The sequence below is a fragment of the Physeter macrocephalus genome, chromosome 12 (assembly GCF_002837175.3).
Source record: "Physeter macrocephalus isolate SW-GA chromosome 12, ASM283717v5, whole genome shotgun sequence".
NCBI lineage: Eukaryota > Metazoa > Chordata > Mammalia > Artiodactyla > Physeteridae > Physeter > Physeter macrocephalus.
This window is the reverse complement of record NC_041225.1, coordinates 50,484,011-50,501,301: the sequence shown is the minus strand read 5'-3', so window position 1 is coordinate 50,501,301 and position 17,291 is coordinate 50,484,011. Positions and strand designations below refer to the sequence as shown.

At 40.8% G+C, this 17,291-nt stretch overlaps 1 protein-coding gene across 7 annotated transcripts in view; it reads right to left on the bottom strand.

Moving 5' to 3' along the window:
* TTC27 (tetratricopeptide repeat domain 27) overlaps positions 1–15,586 on the bottom strand; it is a 184,497-nt gene extending 168,911 nt beyond the window's left edge. For 5 of the 7 annotated variants that reach the window (XM_055089104.1, XM_055089105.1, XM_024118808.3 and 2 more), the window contains exons 1-4: positions 15,292–15,586; positions 14,008–14,185; positions 11,739–11,868; positions 4,452–4,592 (exon numbers count right to left, since the gene is read on the bottom strand). In XM_055089104.1, coding sequence (XP_054945079.1) covers positions 4,452–4,592; positions 11,739–11,868; positions 14,008–14,185; positions 15,292–15,430 — 588 coding nt within the window. In that variant the 5' untranslated portion in view covers positions 15,431–15,586. The remainder of the gene's footprint in view (positions 1–4,451; positions 4,593–11,738; positions 11,869–14,007; positions 14,186–15,291) is intronic. The other 2 variants (XM_055089106.1, XM_024118811.3) reach the window with 1 other exon arrangement.
* Between the last annotated feature and the right edge of the window lie 1,705 nt (positions 15,587–17,291).

Genomic DNA, 17,291 nt, shown 5'->3' with positions numbered 1-17,291 from the left:
ACATGCCGCGGAGCGGCTGGGCCCGTGAGCCATGGCCGCTGAGCCTGTGCGTCCAGAGCCTGTGCTCCGCAACGGGAGAGGCTGCAGCGGTGAGAGGCCCGCGTACCGCAAAAAAAAAAAAAAAAAAAAAAAAAAAGAAAAAAATAAGCTGCTATGTATGTCTTCAGTAATAATACCAAATCCACCGCTCAAATCCACCGCCATGTCTTCCACGAGAATAACATCTCTCCTCCATTCTCTCAAAGCCTGTATTTGTAGCCAGTTGGGCTTCCTGATGTCATTTCAAACTTACCATTTCCATTCCATTACCATTTAAAATGCCTACTGTAATCATGCTGCTCTGCTGTGACACTCTACCAGCACCATAATCCAATACCAACAATCCTAGGAGGCCTCCCCCAAGAACCTATGGGGTGATTTTTTTCCCTCATCTCAACTTCCAGCACATTGTTTGCACCTCTCTTTGCAGACACACTCCACCGTATTTGTGCATTTCATCCTAGCTTTCAATGCTGTCTGCCATCTAGCCAACAAGATGAGGAATCATGTCTTACTCATCTCTGTATCCTCCTTGAAGCAATATATGCTATGCAAACTACAAGGTAAGATACACCCTGGGTTCAGATATTCCCCAAACTGGGAAGATCTCTTCCACACCCTCTTCCATGAAGTTAGGACCACACTGCAGAGCTCTTGTTTTTCAAGTGTGTATATACCTGGCCCATATATTTTGGAGAGTAGAAACTGCATTTTATACATTGTCTTGACTAATGCACAGGCTGAGAACACAGTAGCTTTTTCTCAGTTCTCTGACGCTTACTCTTACTTTTCAACACATCCTATTAAACAACAACAAACAACAACAAGCCAATACAGAAGCATACGCAGTGAAGATGAAAGTCTCTTTTCTGCTGTCTCAGTGCCATTCTCCTCCCCCAGAAAAATCCATGACAAAGGTTTATATTCTTCTAGATCTTCTGCTATGCGTGTGTGTGTGTGTGTGTGCACGCATGCAAGTAGTATTAAGTATTTCTGATAGGCTCATTAAATTACCAAGTATGATCATGCATTGAATCATCTAAAATAATTACAACTATGTTACTCTAAATTATATTGCACAAAGGAGTGAAAAATTAATTTTCCTTTTTTTTTTAAAGCAATACCTACTAATAGGAGATCATGCTTAATTACCAAAAGCATTTTCTTTTTTCCTTGAAATTAATTTCTTCATTTGATTAAGGGGTAAAACGGCTTGCTCCCCTTCTAAACTACACACAAGTGCTGCAACAATCATAAAATCACAAATGAATTTTGACCCTCTGACAAAATCTTTTCTAATTATTAATGCTGTTCCCTCAGTCTATCTAAGGAAAGGAAAGGTAGAATTATCTAAGAGACAGAAGCTTCACATCATTTTTAATTTAATTCCCTGAGGTGCTGTCTCATTTTCATTCTTTTCCTATCACTAGGCTGATGAAGTCAGTCTATATTTCAATTATCTGTCCCTTATCTGCTGTCAGCAATAAGTGAGTCAGGTCTGGCAGCAGTCTTTCCTTTTCTAGACATGGGAATTTAGATAGATCCAGTCAAAGAGACTGCCTTCCTTTTAAGAAAACATACAACATAAGATGCTCAACTCTTAAAAATCAGATCTATAAAGTAACTCTTAACCCAAAACCTTCAGATGGGAGAAGGGGGAGTGTGAAACAAAGAAAGAAAGCATAGCCTATTTTTCTACTAGAAAATAAAAGTGCCTTTTTCTATCTGTCAGGAATCACTTAATAGACAATTTGAGGCATTAATAAAAAAGAAAACTAGAAGCCTTGTTTTAGATAGTTCCTCGATCCTGTCTCCTGATTATAGCACTTATTACAGAACATTCTGATTGACAAGTCACACTAGTCAATAACCTCCTAGAAGACAGGGAGCATGAGTGTACTCAAAAGAAACCCAATAAATGTTTGCCGACATAGTCCATTTTATAAATAAGAAAACTGACATTCAGAGAAATTCACTGGCCTAAGGCCACACAGTTGTTAAGTGGCTGAGCCAGACAAACTCTGGTCTGATTCCAAAGCCAAAATTCTTTTTACTCAACATTCACGTATTACTAACACTAGTCTATCCACTTCACAGACTAGGGGGTGGGGGAAAATCATCTTCTTTTATAGTTCCACAAAAATAAAATCATAATAAACAACCTGATATGCTCCTTAAGATCCAGCCATTTCAAAATTAATTTAAAAGGTTAAGATTAACCTGGATAAGCATGTCATGCTTCTTTATCATTTTATCTTCATTTCTCAAAGAAATCATTTTTAACATCATCGTTTACAGAATAATATATCAAAGACCCAAAGGGAAGAAAACTATAACATTTCAACTGAAAGGCAAAGTTTCAACACAGAATGATCTTTGCATGGAGATGTACAAGAAAATAGGGTTTTAAAACAGAAGTCAAAAGCTGTTTAGCATCTGTCAAAAAACTCAGGTAACTTATCTCTCCAATTCTACGGCATCTGCAACCAGCAGTTCACATATTTACTTGTTCTCCTAAGCTGTTGATACTACATGTATCTTTTTACAAATGATGCTTAACGTACTTGCTGATGAAAGTTTTCCACCAAGAAAACTGTATCACTAACTCATTGACCACTAGCCTCTCTAGAAAGAAAATAATGCCATTTAGCAACCTCATGCTTTGATGATACTTCCTTTAGGGCCAAGTACTAGTCAGTCTATAAGATCATTTAACTCAGATCAACTTGGGAAAACATTTTTTTATTCAAGCTAACATCACTAAACAAAAAATCAAAGATAAGGTCTTATATCTGCTAGGATATGTTGAAACCCATCTATTAAAAACCCTTCTGGTACAACTGATTCCAAATCATCTGTCCTCATGAGAGCTGCTGAAAGAGGCATGATTCCCTTCTTACCTCCTCTTTGTCACGACTTAAATGCTTAGGAAAGTAAGCCCTTAGACGGTACAGACCAAGTCCACATTTTGCCTATAGAAATATTGTGTTTCTTAAACTTTTTCAGCCAACACTTGGAAATTGGGAGATCTCACATAAAATTTACATTTACTATTTCTGGAAATACAAGGTCTGTATGCCCAAGTTGCAACAATCAGGACAGGAGTTAGGAAGCTACAGCCTATGGACCCAAACCCAGCCTACCACCTGTTTTCCTATAGCCTAAAACCAAGACTGGTTCTTACATTTTTAAATCATTGCAGAAGAAAGAAAGAAAGAAAGAGAGACAGAGAGAGAGAGAGAGAAAATAATATTTTGTGACATGTGAAAAGCATATAAAATGTAAATTTCAGTGTCCATAAATAAAGCTCTATTGGTACACAGTCACACCCATTCACATCCATATCATCTACAGCTGCTTTCACACTACAAGGTAGATTGAATAGTTAGGTGCACAGAGTTGAGTAGTTGTGACAGAGCCTGCACACTGCATAGCTGACAACCTCCACTACACCTCAAGGACTTTCTTCGAATCTCTCATGTGGTTTTTGTCACCTCCTACTACGTATTAGCTATCTGTATCAGTGCTTTTCTCACTAATTTATATGTGACCTAAAGAAACCATATAACAGACGTTCAACAAATGCTCTACTAAATCCAACCCAAATATGAAACAAGGTAGGATGTGAACCAAGAAACAGTAACCAAGAAACAGCTTCCCTGGTGGTACAATGGTTAAGAATCCACCTGCCAACGCAGGGGACATGGGTTTGAGCCCTGGTCTGGGAAGATCCCACATGCTGTAGAGCAACTAAGCCCACGCGCCACAACTACTGAGCCTGTGCTCTAGAGCCGCGAGCCCCAACTACTGAGCCCGTGTGCCACAACTGCTGAAGGCCACACGCCTAGAGCGCGTGCTCTGCAACAAGAGAAGCCACCGCAATAAGAAGCCTGCTCGCCACAACTAGAGAAAGCCCGTGTGCAGCAACGAAGACCCAACAGAGCCAAAAATAAATAAATAAAATAAATAAATTTATTTTTTAAAAAATTTCTAGGAGCTTTAATAAAAAACAGTAAAAAGTGAAATTAATTAAAAAAAAAAAAAAACCTACTGAAAGTGCTATACTTCTGGCTACTCATTATCCTTACATGAAATTCACAAAAAACTATGAAGGGTGTTTTTAAACCTATTTTTAAGATTCAAAGAATGAACATTTATACACATGCAAATATACACACAACACATATATACAACCCCATTAAAGAGGCTCAACATCTCATTTTATACTAGACGAATCTCATGAGAGGAGACAGTTTTTGCTTATTTTCATCAGATTTTAAAATTAAACACCTAAAGAAGACTTAGAAAACAAATATACCAAGACATTTTCAGCATCACACCTAAAGTTTTATGCTAATCAGCACAAAAGTCACACCCGGGTCTGAATCTCCTGGCTCCTTTTCTTCCCTTACCTGAATAGCTGTCAGCCTATGTCTTACATTCACTAGGGAAATTCGTGCTAATAATAGCAGTATAGGCTTCAAGGTCAGGCTGTAGATTGATTCACCATCTAGAATGAGCAAACTCAGAACGAGTGCATCCAGTCCTTTGACCTGAAAAAAAAAAAATTAAGATGATATAATTTAGCAACATATTAATCTTTATATGTCTTACAAGAATACATATTTTCCAGGTAATCAGCTGTGAAACACAGGCACTGATCTATTACACAGCAGTTGGCACTGGACAGAGTCCTAACATTACAAATGCCCTTAGAGATCTACAACTCCAGCCTGCCCTGACAGACAGCCAGCCGCCTGCTTGTACTTTAGAGAACAGGGCAATCAAGAAAATGCTACTATTTTTTTTTTAATTTGCACTTTCTTTTAATAAATTTATTTCATTCATTTATTTATTTATTTTTGGCTGCACTGGGTCTTCATTGCTGCGCATGGGCTTTCTCTAGTTGTGGCGAGCAGGGGCTACTCTTTGTTGCAGCGCACGGGTGGCTTCTGTTGTTGCGGAGCACAGGCTCTAGGTGTGCAGGCTTCAGTAGTTGTGGCTCGCGGGCTCTAGAGTGCAGGCTCAGTAGTCGTGGCGCTTGGGCTTAGTTGCTCCATGGCATGTGGGATCTTCCAGGACCAGGGCTCAAGCCCACGTCCCCTGCACTGGCAGGCAGATTCTTAACCACTGCACCACCAGGGAAGCCCAAGAACATGCTACTATTGAAGAAGCATCATGACTTTACAGATTTACTTACAACAAAATAGCTTCTCAATAAAAACCATCCCTATGTGAAAGTATTCATATTAAACACCTACATTTCATATATGCTTCACCAGCTGGCTCATGTCATTACAAACGATTGCTGCTCCATAATTACTATAAAGCCAAAAAACAACAAGGTCTTACATATCAAATGCTGAGTAGGCATACAATCATGGACCAATATGAACAGAGGCTGCCCAAAAGGGATGCCTCTGAAAAATCTACTTACTGAACAGAGATTTTCTACAACAGACCAAGCACCTGTGTTTTTAAAACGTGGACTGAATCATTTTGACAGTTACCACGAAATTGACAGTAGGAATGCTCAATGTTGGGAACATAGGCTCTAAGTCACAGACACAGGATAGAGTCCTTTTTCTGATTATTAATTTGTGGGCATAGGTAAATTTTTTTTTAACTGAAGCCTCTGTTTCATCAGTTATAAAATAAAATAATAGAACCTAAACCTCACAGGGTTCTTGTAAGGATTAAACAATCCAAGTGATTCCAGTGTCTGGCTCAATGCTTTGTTGAAACATTCAATAAAGGTAAGAAAGTAATAGCTGTGGGTTCATCCTCTGCCTAACCTTCATCATTACTGAAGTGTACTAGAGGAATAAAGACAACGTGAATGACCACCACCAAACCAAAAATAAAGCTTACTGTTACCTACACTGAGGGTAGAAGGAATATTTTTTTAAGTTCAATGATCAAGGAACTATTTTGAAGTACTACAACTGCCTCAACTGTAGAAGAAAACCGATACAAAAAAGTTAAGTGCAGTCCAAAATCACACAGAAGTTATCAGCGTCTGAACAGACATTATAGCCCAAGTTTTCCAACTCCCAAACGAGTGTTCTTCCTACCACCTCATGCTGCCTTCCCCTCAGACCTCTCTACCTCTTCCTGCCCCTCAGCAAGCTCCAGGGCTATGCTAAGCATGAGGAAGTCCTCAAGGACAGGGCCAGGATCACTTCTAGACTTCTGACTAGGACAACTGCATGCTGGTGGTGTGGGTCACTGAGACACAGACACCAGAAGAAGACCTGCTTTGGAGAAGAACCTCACCATGAGTTCAGTCTTGGACACAATGAGTCTGAGGTACCTTGTGAGACCTCCAAGGTACACAAGTGAATACACAAGTGAATCTACTGCTTAAGAATGAGAGAAGGGCTTCCCTGGTGGCACAGTGGTTAAGAATCCGCCTGCCAGTGCAGAGGACACAGGTCGAGCCCTGGTCCAGGAAGATCCCACATGCCGCAGAGCAACTAAGCCCGTGCGCCACAACTACTGAGCCTGCGCTCTAGACCCCTGCGAGCCACAACTACTGAGCCCGCATGCTGCAACTACTGAAGCCCGCGCGCTGCAACTACTGAAGCCCACGCACCTAGAGCCTGTGCTCCGCAACAGGAGAAGCCACCGCAATGAGAAGCCCGCACACCACAACAAAGAGCAGCCCCCACTCACCCCAACTAAAGAAAGCCCGCACACAGAAACAAAGACCCAATGCAGCCAAAGATAAATAATAAATAAATTAAAAAAAAAAAAAAAGACCTAGAGAGAAGACCCTGCCTAATGTGCCCAAGTTGGACCTGCAGCCTCATCAAATCATCTTGCCATTTAGATGGATTTAACGATCTTTATTTCCTAACATCCAAACCAAGCTGGTGAAGTACAAGACATGCCTTGAAGAAAAAGAATCCTTATTCTAATCACACTGAGATGAGAAAGATGTCTACCTGTTGTAGCACAAATTTAGATCATTATCTTCTAAACGAAATCTTTAAAGATAACAAACAAGTAATTTAACAGGGCAACAAATAAAAAATTACACAAAGAGATACTCCATGATATACTACTTGGATCTCATTACCTCTGATACTCAAAGGTTTGGTTGGTTACCAAACCTCCTACTCTAAGTCCTCTGGAAATGTCATTAATAGGGTAAATAATAAATAAATACAGGAGTGAATGCATGAATAAACAAATAAATAAACTTCTTTTCCTAGAGTTACCTTGCATCACCATCATTAAAAAATTAAATGCTTTTCTATCTTCCTGTGACATAAGACTGATATTCCAACCGAATTCTAAATGTGCTTCCAGAGGTTTTGGGAAATGGCCGAGTTTTAAAGATGATTGTGGGACTTCCCTGGTGGCACAGTGGTTAAGAATCTGCCTGCCAATGCAGGGGACACGGGTTCAAGCCCTGGTTCAGGAAGATCCTACATGCCGTGGAGCAACTAAGCCCATGAGCCACAACTACTGAGCCTGCATTCTAGAGCCCATGAGCCACAACTACTGAGCTCGCGTGCCACAACTACTGAAGCCCACGCGCCTAGAGCCCGTGCTCCACAACAAACCACTGCAACAAGAAGCCCGCGCACCACAACAAAGAGTAGCCCCCGCTCACTGCAACTAGAGAAAGCCTGTGTGCAGCAATGGAGAGCCAACGCAGCCAAAAATAAATTCAAAAAAAAATTAATTAAAGACAAAAAACAAAACAAAACAAAAACTGGTATGTACATACAATGGAATATCATTCAGCCTTAAAAGTAAGAAAATTCTGACATGATACAACATGGATAAACCTTGAGGATGAACAATACATACTACTATATGTAAAGCAGATAATCAATAAGGATGAGTGTATAGCACAGGGAACTCTACTCGGCACTCTGTAATAACCTATAAGAGAAAAGAATCCAAAAAATAAACAAATAAAGAGGATTGTTTATATTCTCAATTAAAACAGACAAAATGAAGGTTACAACTCCCTTAGGAACGACTCCTCAGTCAAGAGAGCATATAACACATAAAAATACTTATTTATCAGAATAGTGAAAAAAAGTCAACATCTGAGATAAACTTAATATAAAACTAGATTACTAGGAGATCAACTTTTATGTGTGAGAGGTGACCTACTCAGGAATGAACCTTCACTGCTATTCCCCTGAGACTGGTTAGCACCAGAGGTCAAAAAACAGTGCTAAAAATGCCAAGGCCGTAATTTAGAGGCAGGGAAAATTAATTTGGCTTTGATGACTATACTCCATGACCATAAAGTATATTCACAAATATCTGTCCTTCACAACAACTATGAAACATAAATCAGCACAGGAAAATGACAACTAGAAAATACTGATGTGCCACTCCCCAGTTTAAAAACTTCAACTCCCTTTATCTTCCAAATTCTCAGATTGCTGGTAAAGAGTATAAACTGAATAATCCTCTCAAAAACAACATGACATGACCAAGAAGAGCTGAACATGCATATAACCCTAGGCACTCCACTCACAGATACATGTCCTCAGCAGAGCTTCCCAAATCAGTGCTGGGAAGCATTTCCAAGTGTGACAAAATATCAATCCCCTCAGCCCTCAGGGGTTGCCCAACTACAGCTTGAGGGCCAGTAAAAACAGCCTCTTCCATTTAGCACACTGCACCAAACACTATCCTTTTTTTTTTAAGCATGCTGTGCTTGGAAATTCTTGCAGATGATTCCCAGAAGACGTGTTCCTAATAGCACTGTACATAATATATTGCAAAAAATGGAAACATCCCATGTGGCCATTGAGAGTAGAACAGATATATAAACTGTGGTATATTCATACAACTGGAATACTATGCAATAGTAAAAATGAATAATAGTATAATTTCAGAAATACACCACTGAGCAAAGCAAGTCACAGAACACACACAATTTGTTTCATTTACATCAAGTTCAAAAACTGGCAAAACTAAACAATATGTTCTCTGGGGATACATACATACATAGGTGCTAAAACCATGAAGAAAAATAATGGAGGACTTCCCTGGTGGCGCAGTGGTTGAGAGTCCGCCTGCCAATGCAGGGGACACGGGTTCAAGCCCTGGTCCGGGAAGATCCCACATGCTGCAGAGCAGCTGGGCCCGTGTGCCGCAACTACCGAGCCTGCCTCTAGAGCCCGTGAGACACAGCTACTGAAGCCCGCACGCCTAGAGCCCACGCCCTGCAACAAGAGAAGCCACCGCAATGAGAAGCCCGCGCAACGCAACAAAGAGTAGCTCCTGCTCACTGCAACTAGAGAAAGCACGCGTGGAGCAGGGAAGACTCAACGCAGCCAAATAAATAAATAAAATTTAAAAAAAAAAAAAAAAGGAAGAAAAGCAATGGAATGTTAACACAAAATTCATAAGAAAGGGGGCCAGGGATACCACCAGGAAGCACACACAGGGGACCTTGTAACCCTGTATTTCCCAACCTTTTCCAAGTCAGAGCAAATGCCGAAGATGCTATTATTTGTAGTGCACATCAGGTAACTAGAGAAGGCTACTACACCAGACGAGACCAGTTAAAGGCTCTCCCCAGCCCCGGCCCAACACAGCTACTGCAATGGCAAAAGGGCTCAACACCTGGGGAACAGCAGTCCGGAAGCTCTGTTCTACAATGCTGGTGACGTTCTCTCTCTCAAGCCGGATGGTGGGTTTTATTTAAGCCGAGTTTTATTATTTAAACTGTACACATTCTGTATGCTTTTTGGAATGTATGAGGCACTTTTTTTTTTAAGATTTTTTTTTTAATGTGGACCATTTTTAAAGTCTTTATTGAATTTGTAACAATATTACTTCTGTTTTATGATTTTGGTATTTTGGCCACGAGGCATGTGGGATCTTAGCTCCCAGAGCAGGGATTGAACCCACACTCCCTGCATCAGAAGGCAAAGTCTTAACCATTGGACTGCCAGGGAAATCCCACATGAGGCACTTCTAATAAAACAATTAAAATCAAGGTCTTATTTAAAGTTTCCTATGATTTAGTCTGAGCCCCATCAAGGCTGACCTTTTACTGTACTGCTGCTCTAACACGCTCAAAGCATCCGTTTCCCACAAACACCGCACCCTCCTCCCCTCTAAATTTCTGCTCATGTGAGTGCACCTAGAACGTATTTCTTCCTCTTCTCTACCTGTCCATTTCCTCATCATCTTTCAGGTTCTAACTAAAGGTCCACTCTTGAAGAAAAGGTCTTCTCAGACAAAATTCACTTTCCACACATCTCTTCATTAATTTCAGTATTTCTTATAGGTTGAATCTCTCATGTAACCCATTTCTGTACTGTTTGAATTGTTACCTAACTTCACAGGTGCTTCTACTTTAGTATATCAGAAAGAGTACTGAATTCGGACCCAGAAAATGCGTGTTCCAATCCCCCAGCTATAAGGCCTCTGACAAGTTTATTTCACCACTGTGAGCATCAGTCTTCTCATCTAGAGAATACGTCAAATTGATATAGCATACACGAATGAAGCACCACTTCAACCACACATTAGCGCTCGGTACGTATTTACGACTGTCTGGTGGGTTTCTAACCTGCACTGTAGGGCAATAAGGCCAGAAACTGTTTCATACACAGTAAGAGAGGGAATGAGACATTCCTTATAAGTAATTTCCTAGATAATTGAAGCATATCTCTTTAAGTGCCAAAATCTTGGAGATTTTATTTTAACCATTTTGGATGAAAATTTTTGTAAAGTATAGATTAAATTCCCTTCTTAGACATAAGATACGGAAGAGCTTTTAACCTTTCAATAACGATTTAGGGCCAGCATTATGAATTTCAATTACTCTATTGCAATATAACATAATGACTCAGTAACTGATGTGTACAGAGGCTTCAGATTATGACTGCTTTTGTATTTCTCTTTCCAACCACCATCAAATTATTAACACTAATCTCTAACAACTCCATTCCCCTTTCATTTGTTACTTCTAATTCTGAGAAACCTGGTAACAGTAAATAGGTCCCTTTTGCTGTACAAGTTTTGGAGGCGAAGCAGCCTTCCAGGCTGAGTGATCGATAGTAATGCTCTAGTTCTGAGATGGCTGGATAAATCGGTTACCATACTTCTTTTCAGAGGATGTCATATCCCCCAAGCCCTGCGTATATGTGCTCAAACATTACTGAGGAATTCAAACTGCAAGCTCTTCTGATGACCTACTGATGCAGGTCAATATTATCTCCATATATGGATAATAAGAATCATTATCACCATGGAGCACCTTTGTGCCAGACACTTTAAGTATATACAAATAAGTATATCTGTGACATAAAGGAAATCACCCCTGGGAACTGTTCATAAGGATAGCAGCAAAAGTTTCCTGCAACAAAATTAAACAGATCTCCACATTCTCTGCTTTGCCAGAAGAGATCTTTATGTAACTGTGGTAACATATGCAGCTGGGTGACTGGTGCAGCTGCCTGCACTTTAATTAAAAAGAGCAGCTAATAGAGCTCCATAAAATGGGGAGCATCTGAAGAGGAGTTTGAGTCTGATAATGGAACTTCTGGAATTGAAAATATGATCAATGAACAAGCATTCTTAGTAGGTTCTGTACAAGCAATAAAGTCATGTTTCTCTCCTGCTTATTATTAACTCCAGTTTATAAAGAGCCGTTCCTAAAGAATAAACAACACAATAATACCTATATATGACATTTCCAAGAAGCATACCTCACTAAACTGCTGGAATAAAACAGACGGCAAAAAATCCTGAGGGTGTAAATCAACAAGAGGCCCCGTCCAGTTACTCTGAACAAAAAGTTGCAAACTGCTCACACCAAGTAGGAATATCAGCTGTTGTCTGCATATAAGAATAAAGAAAGAAACATGAGCCACTATCACTGTATAACCACAAACACTATTTCATTTCAGTTTTATCAAGAAAAATGTAAGATATCAACATTTATTGAGATTATCTTGAGAGTATTACAAAAAAAATTTCTGAAACAATTTAGATCTGCAACGTCCAATATTATCACCATGAGCCACATATGGCTGTTTTAAATTTAAATTAATTACAATTAAATAAAATTTAAAATTCAGTCCCTCAGTTGCACTGTCCACATTTCAAGTGCTCAATGGCCAAACGTGGCTACTGGCTACCGTACTGTTCGGCGCAGATACAGAACATCTCCATCATCACAGGAAGTTCTCCTGAACAGCACTGGTTTAGGACCCTAGCAGGCACTTAGAATTTTGTCTTGTGTTCTATTTAACAGCTCTGACACTGACTGGATGGAAAACTCATTTTATACAAAAGAAAACTGACAAAAAGTTGTTTTCAAATATTTTACTGATACTGTACTACCAACTATAAGAACAACAACAAAAAAAACCCCTAGAAATTTCACTTGAACCCTTTTCTTTTCAATCCTACTTTGGCTGAAGACAGGAGTGAGTAGGTAAACTTATACTGCAAAGGAGAGATTAAAAAAAAAACTTTAAGCTTTGTGGGTCACACGTGTTTCTTTCTTTCCAACCCTTTAAAAATGTAAACATCATTCTTAGGTACTCTGGACTTGCTCCACCAGCAGTAATTTGCCAACCCCTAGATTAAGACACAAATAGGTGGGGATTCAACTCTAACGAATAGCAGCCAGAGAATCCTGTAGCTTCACACTGAAGGAAAAATAAAAGCAGTCACCCTCTTCTTCCTATATCCCCTAGGCCCTACCTCAAAAGGAAGATTCTTTAAGGAAAAAAAAAAAAAATCAAGCCTACAAGCCTGTGGTAGCCGGAATACTCTGGATGCAGCAAAACTGAGAGCAGAGCAAAGATTGAGCAGAAAACAGGTGACAAAGAGGCTGTTTGTAATTAGAAGTTAGGAAACTTGAGGAAACAGGTGTGCAGCAAGATCTCAAAGCCTTAAGATAACTGTCATAACTAAAAATCAAAATCCTTAAGGGGAATTGAGAATAGAGTTTAACTTTCAAATATCTCATAATGAGGTAACTGAAATGTCTCTTCTCAGCTCTGTGTGACAAGCCGAATTCTGGTCTACCAGTGTATGATGTATTTGTGTGTATGTGTGTTTTCATGAGCACCACACAAAGCTAATGGCTATGATACCACACACACATCTGACAGCAAAATAATAATCAAGAATGACATCAGAGGAATGTAAACTACTAGTAAACCAAAAAAATAAAAATGAATGATACTAATATTTTAAATAAATGCCTATAGTAGCACTCTTTTGTGAACTCCTTATAGATACAGATTATGTTTTATTCATCTTCACAACCTTAACACCTAGCCAGTAGTTGATTTGTTGAAGAACTAAATGAAGCCATTCCCTAGAAATAATGGTAAAACAAAACTGTGCTTTAAAGACAACTAAAGCTTGATGTGGTTGCCAGAGATGGTAGAGAAAAGGAAGCTATATTAACAAACTAACAAGAGTAAAATATAAGCCACTGAAAAACTTAGGTTACACTGCTGTGTAACTATCCATTATATTTAATCCTATAAAATTACATAAACGTCAATGGAAGAAGATAAACCAAGAGTTCCATAATAAAAACATTAAAGATAACCTAAAACATGATAAAAGTAGTTACAATTATCACTCAGCAATCTACAAACAGCAAGATGGAGAGTGTACACTTTCAAGTTAAAAGAAAAGAAGGTCTGAAGTCTTGTCTATGGCTAAAACCTATGAGACTTAAGCATTTAGAAACTCAGTGGGTTAGCAGCTACCACGCAGTCTTAAGTCAGTGTTATATATGAAACCTGTATATCCTACACCACTTTACCTTTTCATTCTCGATGGTCCTCTGGACAGAAACTCTTACATAGATTATTTGGTACATCATGAGTCCTGAGTAAACATAAAGCCAGGTTTTTCAACAACTGCAAAAATCAGTGCCTTACACTGTCAAGGCAATATTAAATGTATTCAGAATCTGTTTCCCTACGAAAATTTCAAACAAAATTCTACCTTCTGGTTTTGTCCAAATCTGTTGAGTAATCCAGGAATGTTACTATCTGCTTCTCTAGGTAGCTGTCAATCTTTTCTTCAGTCATCGTTGCTGAATTTAAAATACTTTGAGTCAATGAACTCAAGAATATGGCTTCATAGTTCCCTTCTAGCAGCAATTGTAGGAAAGATCCACTCTCTGTAATAGAAAAAAATTAGTCCAAAAATCCAAAGAACAACTACTTTCATACAGTAAAAGGTAACACTATTACCATTTCAGCATGCCAAAAAAAAAATGTATATATTTAGAATGCTTCCTATACATTAACCACAAAGCACTGAGCAAATGCCCATCACTTCTCCTAGAATTAGAAGCTCATTCATACCATGAGCAGCATGGCAGAAGTTAGACTCAGAAATAACATTCCTCATTAGCAAGTAACATCAAAAGGAATTCTGCTGGGAATTCAAAAGAATTCCTACTGACAACAGAAAAGTTTCCTTACAAAGTTTCCTTTCACAATCTGGCTCCTCCTACCCCCACTGTCCTCCCTGATGAAAAGCTGGTTCACTCATTGTTCCCCTAATATCCATATGCACATTCCTGCCTCCACACTTTTACACTTGTGACTCCTCCTGGGGAACTTTTCCACTTGTCAGTCTTAACTCTTTAAACAAAAATCAGGTCAAGTTTGCCTTCTTCCATAAGACTTCCAGACCCAAACTTCAGAAACTACCTCTCTCCTGAAGTACCTATTGAGTATACACACAAACATACACACACAAATATATAGGACAGGATACACACTGTCTTACATTGTTATTTCTCTTTTGGGTCCAGCCTAAATCCCCCAACCAGATGTGCCTATATCCCACTAGTAAACGTGCTTTTTAACTCTTTCTCCGGTAAATGTGCTTTGCTTACAAGATTACATCTTTGCTGCCTCATTTCAGCTGTTGTGCTTACCAGCTGTGTGACCTTGAATAAATTACTTAACCAATCTGTACTTAAATGCCTCCATCTGCAAAACGCGAATAAAAGTAATGTCTACCTTACAGGTCTATTCTAAGCATTAAATGACTGAAGAAATGTTAAGGGATTAGAAAAGCAATTGACATTATTATTATTGAACCTGGATGGTGAGAAGTTTGGGGTAAAGACATGCACGGAGCCTGAGGACCGCGCCCACTATGTCGAGGATGCAGCAACCTAAAGCATTAAGAATCGGATAGATTTGGGTAGGAAAAAAAACCAGAAGGGATGAGAACCCAGCCGCCGCCACCCCTTCTCCCCACAGTCCCCACCTGGCCTCAGTCCCTCCTTGGCAGGTGCACCCCTCTCACCCGAACAGGCGACTCCCTCCTGCTTCCACTGCTGCAGCTCAGCCTCAGTGGGGAAGCCCCTCAGAAGGGCCAGCTCCGGGGTCCACATCACCCCAGACATCGCTGCAGCCAAAACAGAATCCTACGAGGGTCACACAGGAGTCAACAAAAGAAAGTGAAAGGAAGAAGGTCCAAAGACGTCGAAGACTAGTGGCGACAGTTCCTGTAAGCACATCCACAGCCCTAGAACCCCATATGCAGACGCCGGCACAAGGAAGCGGCCATAACGGTAGCGCAGAGAACCCTGGGAAATACACACAAACTCTCAGGGACCCGCTTCCGCCTAGTAGGCCAACCCGAGTCCTTGGTACTGAGCATGCCCAGTAGGAATGCCCCACCCCGAGCAGGGGAATGGGCGGTGCTTGGAGGGCGTGGCCGACCTCAGCCCTGCCCCCAGGGGGTGCTGCTGAAGGAGTGGAGGGCGTGGAGTCATCTTGTACCGCCCACCGAGGAGGCAGGTTGAAATGCCGTTCAAAGTCGCGATTTTGCCCAGCTGCGGTTTACTTGGAAGGTCTAAGGCTTTGATTCCTAAACTTGTTTGGGTGAGAACCCTCCAGACTACCTGATGAAAGCCATAGTCCTTCCCGCAAAAGCACGTGGAACCCTTACCACCAACACTGGGGTACAATTTCAGGGAGTTAGAGACCCTCTGAAGTGGAGTCTGTGAACCCCAGGTTAACAACCCCGTCAGCAGGGCTTCCCTGGCGCCACAGTGGTTAAGAATACGCCTGCCAATGCAGGGGACACGGCGGCTGGGCCTGTGAGCCATGGCCGCTGAGCCTGCGCATCCGGAGCCTGTGCTCTGCAACAGGAGAGGCCAAAATAATGAGAGGCCCGCGTACCGCAAAACAACAACAACAAAAAACCAAAAAATAACACCCCAAATTCGGGGCTTCCCTGGTGGCGCAGTGGTTAAGAATACGCCTGCCAATGCAGGGGACACGGGTTTGAGCCCTGGTCCGGAAAGATCCTACATGCCGCGGAGCAATGAAGCCTGCACGCCACAAGTACTGAGCTCTAGACCCCGTGAGCCACAACTACTGAGCCCACGTGCCAGACTACTGAAGCCTGCGCACCTGGAGCCTGTGCTCTGCAACAAGAGAAACAACTGCAGTGAGAAACCTGCACACCACAACAAAGAGTAGCCCCCACTCACCACAACTAGAGAAATCCTGCGTGCAGCAACAAAGACCCAACGCAGCCAAAAATAAATAAATAAAAATTTAAAAATACTGTAAAAAAAAAAAAAGAACCCTGTCAGCAGAGGTCTTTATTCTTGAATGTATTCAAGTGCAAGAAAAGTATCTGGTTTTGATGCTGCCACTACATAAATCATAACTAGGTGGGACATCTGGCCCAGCCACTGGTGCAGAGAAACTCTTGGAGGCTAGACTGTGAGAAACCTCCCAGCCCTGCGTGCCTGCTGCAGGCCCAGAGCTGGCGCCTTAGTCGCACGTCTTTTAATCATTATAGCCGCACTCCTAGGCCAAAACGGAGCTCTGAGAGCCCGACTTGGTGGAACAGGACTCTGCCCCAGTCAGCTTGAAGCCTGCACCGTGAGTGCGCCTGCCTTACACGATCCAGGAGAAAGCTGCAGGGTGACACTGACCACACGGGATTCATGGAAGAATCAAATGCAATTCTGGAAGAGCCTCACCCAGTACCGGCTCCAAGGTGAGAAGCGAAGTAATTCTTTTTTTTTCCTTTTTTTTAACAACTTACACATACTTTACTTGACTGAAAGCCTTATGGTACATAAAATGCTTTCTATAATTGATCTCAACTTTGTTCACATCGAAGTGAGTTGTGTCTGGGTTTTCTGTGTTCAAGACTGCTCAATTGCTGCTGCTGCTGCCGCTGTTGGTTTGTTTTCTTTCAGGATCAAGGTGGGTACTTCCATATAAAATCCTGTTTTTAATTCC